Below are 5,640 nucleotides of genomic sequence, written 5' to 3' on the forward strand. Positions count from 1 at the left end.
ATCAGGACCGTAGTGGATCAGTTCTCAACTTCCGGGACCGAGTTGGACATCGCCGGCAACTTCCAGGATGATACGTGCAATTATCTCCATTATTTTACCATGTTATTCTTCTTCTCGGGTCATACATGGACCTACTTCTCAGCAATGGAATCTGTGTGTGTACTCCCACTGAATCCAAACCTAGCAAAATTGGAGCAGAGTTTCACCTTGAGGTTAGATGTGTGTGTCAGCTTCAGATGTTGGAGGACCTGCTGTCTTGTGCCAAGCTGAAGCCAAAGAAATGTGGCAAACCATATGTTTACCCTCTTATTCTTCTTTCAGTCAAAGAAATGTGCATCTCGTGGTGGGTTGGTTCAGTCAGTGGCAGATGGTGTTTGTGCCGATCAGATCACAACCAAACAAGCATTCGCAAAATCAGATTAGCAGCGCCTTAATCCCATGATGAGATTACCAGTGAAATTTACCATTTCTTCTTCAACCAAAAGTAGCACGGTAAAAGATTAGCGATGCATTGACAGAGACAATGGTACTAGTAGTGCGTTTGCAGCTGGTGCCATATCCGCCGTCAGATCTCGCCAGAGTTGACCCTGGCCGTCAAATGGTAGCACACATGGTTCCTCTTCCTGCCTACCGACCGGCCATCACCCACCTCGCCGCCCACTTCCTCTCCCTCCTTCCCCGCACGCGCGCGCCCTCCGCCCGGCAGGCCGTCGACCTCGCCGTCCGTCGCGAGGGTTCGCCGCTCGCCGGGATCGGGGGAGCCGCCGCCGCGCCTCCATCCCATCCAGACACAGCCTCCTAGGCCACTCGCTCGGCTGCCGCTGCCAGCTCAGCGCCTGAGAGCCCAGATCCCCCGGTATATAGAGTCCCCGGCGACCCTTCGCCGCCGCGCCGGCCATGGATTTCATGAAGGCCTTCGATCAGACCGTGCGGGAGATGTAAGTTTTCTCGATCGGCCCACCGGCCACGATCCCGTTAGCCGCTTTACAAGGATGCCTACGGCGTTTGCTGAATTTGATCCGTGAGGAGTGAGATCCTGATCCGTTTGCTCTGCGCGTGCTCTTGCAGCAAGAGGGAGGTCAATCTCAAGGTGCTCAAGGTCCCCGAGCTCGAACAGAAGGTTTGGATCTCGCCCAGATCTTAGCTCTGCTTCTCTGTGAAATCGTTTCCTCTTGCTGGTAGTGGAGCTGTGAATTATCGGATTAGTTCATGTGGTGGAGACTGTAGGATGGAACTTGAATTTTGCCTATGCTTGCTTGTGATACCACTCTTGTCTGTACACTCCACACTAGTGCTTTAAGGAAACTGATAAATGTTGTAACTTTTTAGGAGCAATAAATAAAATCATGTTCCTTAAAAAAGTCAAACTCTGCGCTGATGGTTTAGTTAAATTATTAAGACCTGAATCAGAGATAAGTCGAAATACACTACCGAATGCACTCCTCACGCACTGCTTTTGATTTGCCTGTAATCAGGCTGGATTCTTTGATGATTACATTTAGAGCTAGAAGTCCGACGAGGAGTGATAGCTGACAAGACTAGTCCTTTCGATCTCTCATTGTATCATATTTCGTAGTTTATGTCTTCTCCTAAAAGTTTTGCTTTCAAATCAGGTCCTTGACGCGACAAGTGATGAGCCTTGGGGTCCACATGGGTCTGCTCTTTCAGAGCTAGCTCAGGCCACCAAGAAATAGTAAGTTTTAATGTCTTGTTTGTGTTGTGCTATCCCACCTCCCTTTTTATCTGTGCTGAAATGATGCATATAACTTCTAAAATCTGCAGCTCTGAGTGTCAGATGGTGATGGGTGTCCTCTGGGCCAGGCTGGGTGAGCGAGATGCAAACTGGCGTCATGTGTATAAGGTTATTGCTTCTTATTCCCTAATGACCATCCTTTCAATAGTATATTGGACCAATATTGAGCTTGTTAGGAATCACTTCTACAGTGATTGATCACATTAACCAGTAACCACCAAAGGGAAACAGACCTTTGTATCGTGTAAATTTTTATGAGCAATGCTATTCACTAATTAAAATTTGTGGATGCGCAGGCACTGACGATTATTGAGTACTTGATAGCGAATGGTTCTGAGCGGGCAGTTGATGACATTCTCGATCATTATTCAAAAATCTCGGTATGTGTTGTCTGTGCTTTTGTTTACAACTCTTTCTAGTTAAGGCTACATCGAGTGATTAAACATTTTCTTGTCGTATCCTTTAAGGTTCTTTCGAGTTTTGAGTTTGTGGAACCTAATGGAAAAGACTCTGGAATAAATGTGAGGAAGAAAGTGGAAACCCTGGTGGGAATCATCAATGATAAGGAGAGAATAAAGGCTGTGAGAGAGAAAGCGGCCAGTAACCGTGACAAGTGGGTTCTGCAAAATTATTAAATGAGATCTTCTAACTTTTTTTAGTTGTGTACTTATCTTTGACAGTCTTAAACCGTAACGTATATTTGCTGTGGATGAAGGTACGTTGGGTTATCATCAACCGGGTCATACAGATCAAGCTCAGCCTCTGGAGGTAGCAACTACAGTTCAGGTGAACGCTATGGCAGTTTTGGTGGCACAAGGGAGGCTGATTCGTTCAGTAACAGTTACAGGGACAAAGAACCTGTTAAAACCTCTTCAAGTAGTACTGGCAGGCGCAAATCTGGCAGCAAGATAAGAAAGGACGCGGATCATGATAGAAGGTATTTTAAAGCTGCTTTACTATTTTTACTTCGTTAAATGACTGCTGCTGGTTTTTCAAAAACTACAGCCAGTAGTATTTTACTAACAGTATCCATTTTTATCGTTAATAAACGCTGAGTAGCCAGTGGGATATGGTGGGTTAATTGTAGGTAGCATTCTTGGTTGCATGATTGGTGAGTTAGGTCCCAACTCACACGGGGTGAAGTAGTATCTAATTTGCTATTGAAACAGAGTTAGTTTAAAGCGGCTATTTCCTATTAGAAGAGGTCCTCGTGTTGAATCTTGTTAAGTATGGTAAATGCAGCAATATTTTTCAAAGTGAAATGCAGCAGTATCAGTTCGGCTCTAGATTTTTAGCCTCGGGGCTTACCTTTTATTGTTATACATTTCACTCCTTCACTGAAGTTTTGTATCCACGCAGCTCCTCGAAGTCCCCATCTAACACCAAAGGCAATGAGGATGAATTCGATGACTTTGATCCTCGTGGATCTTCCTCAAACGGTAAAATATTATATATGTATTTTCCTGGTTCTGCTACTTCCATGCAAGGAATTTCTTTAGCTGTAGTACTGAATGCATGTTCATGTCTTGTCATGTAAGTCTGTTATAGTCTGTAATGTTTTGACAAATAGTTCACTCTTCAGTTTGCATGTACGCTATAACTAGATTACCTTTCATGTAGCACAATTATAATATTCTCTTCCGCCTAATTGTAAATAGAAATTCATAGATGAACGTCAATTCAAGTGCTCAATCAGTTTTTACTAAAAGGGATGACCTGATAGTTTGTTGAGACTGGGAGTGCTATGCCTTTTTTATTTTTGAATGAACTAATTTGTTGGATTTGGAAACTCAAAGAGATGACTATTTCTATCTTGTTCTACAGGTGCAGCTAATACAAAGACTGCTGAGGCGGATCTTCTTGGCCCAAATTTGATGGATGATTTCCTTGGCGAGCCCGCAGCCACTCCAGCAACAGAAAGTGCTGCAGAACCTCAGGTTGATCTGTTTGCTGATGCAGATTTCCAATCGGCAATCCCAGGTGCCGAAACAGCTGCGCATCAGGATGTCCAGGTTTGGTTCTCCTCTCTGTATATCGAAGCTGCTAAATATGTTAAGATTATCTGACACAGTGCCAGAAACTGCCAGTATTGTGCTTTGATATTCTTATAAAATCATGTAGTTTCTCAATTTCGTTGATCATGATACAGTGTTGTCATCCAAATGATACTGCAGGAAACTGTTGACCTTTTTTCGGGAAATGCAACCTTTGCTTCAGCATTTCCACCACAGACTGGGTTTATCCCACCACCAACTTCTGGGACATCTTCTAATGCTAATACTTCCGTGTCCAAGAACACAGTACCTGAACCATTTGATCCTTTCGGTGATATTCCTTTAAGCAGTTTTGGGGGATCTGACCCATTTGGTGACTTCAGCACCTCTAGTGCACCACCACCACCTGTACACAGCTCCACTGGAAATATCAGCACGTCAAGTCAGAACCTTGAGGCAGCATCGGACTTTGGTGCCTTTGAATCAAACACCGTGGATACAGCTAAAGACCCCTTCGACTTTTCTTCCACTGGCAATTTTGGCAAAGCAGATGTAGCACCTTTGGCTGCTCCCAAAACTGGTGCCTCTGATTTTGGTGCCTTCGTTGCAAACACTGAAGAAGCAGCTAAAGACCCCTTTGATCTTTCTTCAAGTATTAATGGAAGGGCAGACCAAACACCTTTGGCAGCTCCCAAGCCCAACACCAAGAAAGAAAATTTTCAGGTCAAATCTGGCATATGGGCTGACTCTTTGAGCCGTGGATTGATTGATCTGAACATAACTGGACGTAAGTTCCTCCTCTCATTTCCTCCTCACCCTGTTGGAAACTTGATTTCAGAAGTGTTGATGTTTCTCTTCACTGCAAATTTCAGCAAAGAAGGTGAACTTAGCCGATGTTGGGGTTGTTGGCGGCCTTAGTGATGGGTTCGACGACAAGGCTCAATCCTCATGGACCGGAGGATCTAGCCAACCCTCATGGAACATGGGTGCCGGAGGATCTGGCCAACCCTCATGGAACATGGGTGCAGGGGGATCTGGCCTAGGAATGTCTGGAATTCCTCCGTCTACGCAAGGCGGTGGCATCGAGAGCTTGGCAAACTACAACAAGTATCAGTTTGGTGGCTTCAAATGAGCTCCATAGGAGAACATTTCTAGCACCTGGTGTTTGTTGCTTTTGCTGGACTGTGCCTTTGGGCGCTTATTATCTTTTTATTGGTTTTGTCACCTCGCTTTTGTTGACGGTCACATTGCTTGTAATTGCTGCAGTATTCAAGTATCATGGTCTTTGTCCAGTGTTGTCAAGCATGTGTTGTGTTTGTCGGGTTTGCAGATACGCTGCCCTTGTGTCACATCATGATTCGATTCAATCTTATGTTTAATATGTGCACCTTCTGTAAATTGTAGGCTCTTTTGCTTCTGTAATGCTTTGCGGTGCTTGCATTCAATTCCTGGGTTTCTGAAATACTACTTCGGAAACCATCAACATTACATTGAACACTGTTTTGGAACCACCGGAATGTGGTATTCCGTTTTATTCAAAAGCGTCCGAACACTAATGTCATGGCATTCATGTTATAATTGGACTGATTCTATGTATTCTGACATTCTACCCTTGATTTTCTCAGAAGTTTATGAGCGTCAACAGGGACAAGACAGCAACATTAACGTTTGATTTTGTGTGTTGTGTGAAAGACAACTGACAACGCTGAATTCATATTTTGGCTTCTCTGTTGCGCGGGAATATGGTAGCATTGTGATGCAAATTATTTGGCTGCATTGCAGGAGAAATATGTACAAGTTTACTGAAAACTAGGCGCATTGCATAGTTGTCGTGGAAGTAAGAAAAAAATTATGTGAGGTTAAACACACATGAATTATTTTCTTTGAAATTGC

The 5,640-nt window shown here is 44.1% G+C and overlaps 1 protein-coding gene across 1 annotated transcript; it reads left to right on the plus strand.

Moving 5' to 3' along the window:
* The first annotated feature begins 625 nt into the window (after positions 1-625).
* LOC125539590 (clathrin interactor EPSIN 1-like) lies at positions 626-5,145 on the plus strand. The gene is made up of 11 exons (XM_048703082.1): positions 626-938; positions 1,069-1,120; positions 1,614-1,693; positions 1,783-1,861; positions 2,050-2,133; positions 2,221-2,366; positions 2,469-2,690; positions 3,113-3,192; positions 3,578-3,765; positions 3,928-4,534; positions 4,620-5,145. Exons 1-11 carry the CDS (start codon positions 898-900, stop codon positions 4,877-4,879), a joined length of 1,839 nt encoding a protein of 612 aa, XP_048559039.1. The 5' UTR covers positions 626-897; the 3' UTR covers positions 4,880-5,145.
* Positions 5,146-5,640: the final 495 nt, after the last annotated feature.

This window comes from Triticum urartu, chromosome 2, assembly GCF_003073215.2.
Source record: "Triticum urartu cultivar G1812 chromosome 2, Tu2.1, whole genome shotgun sequence".
Lineage (NCBI taxonomy): Eukaryota > Viridiplantae > Streptophyta > Magnoliopsida > Poales > Poaceae > Triticum > Triticum urartu.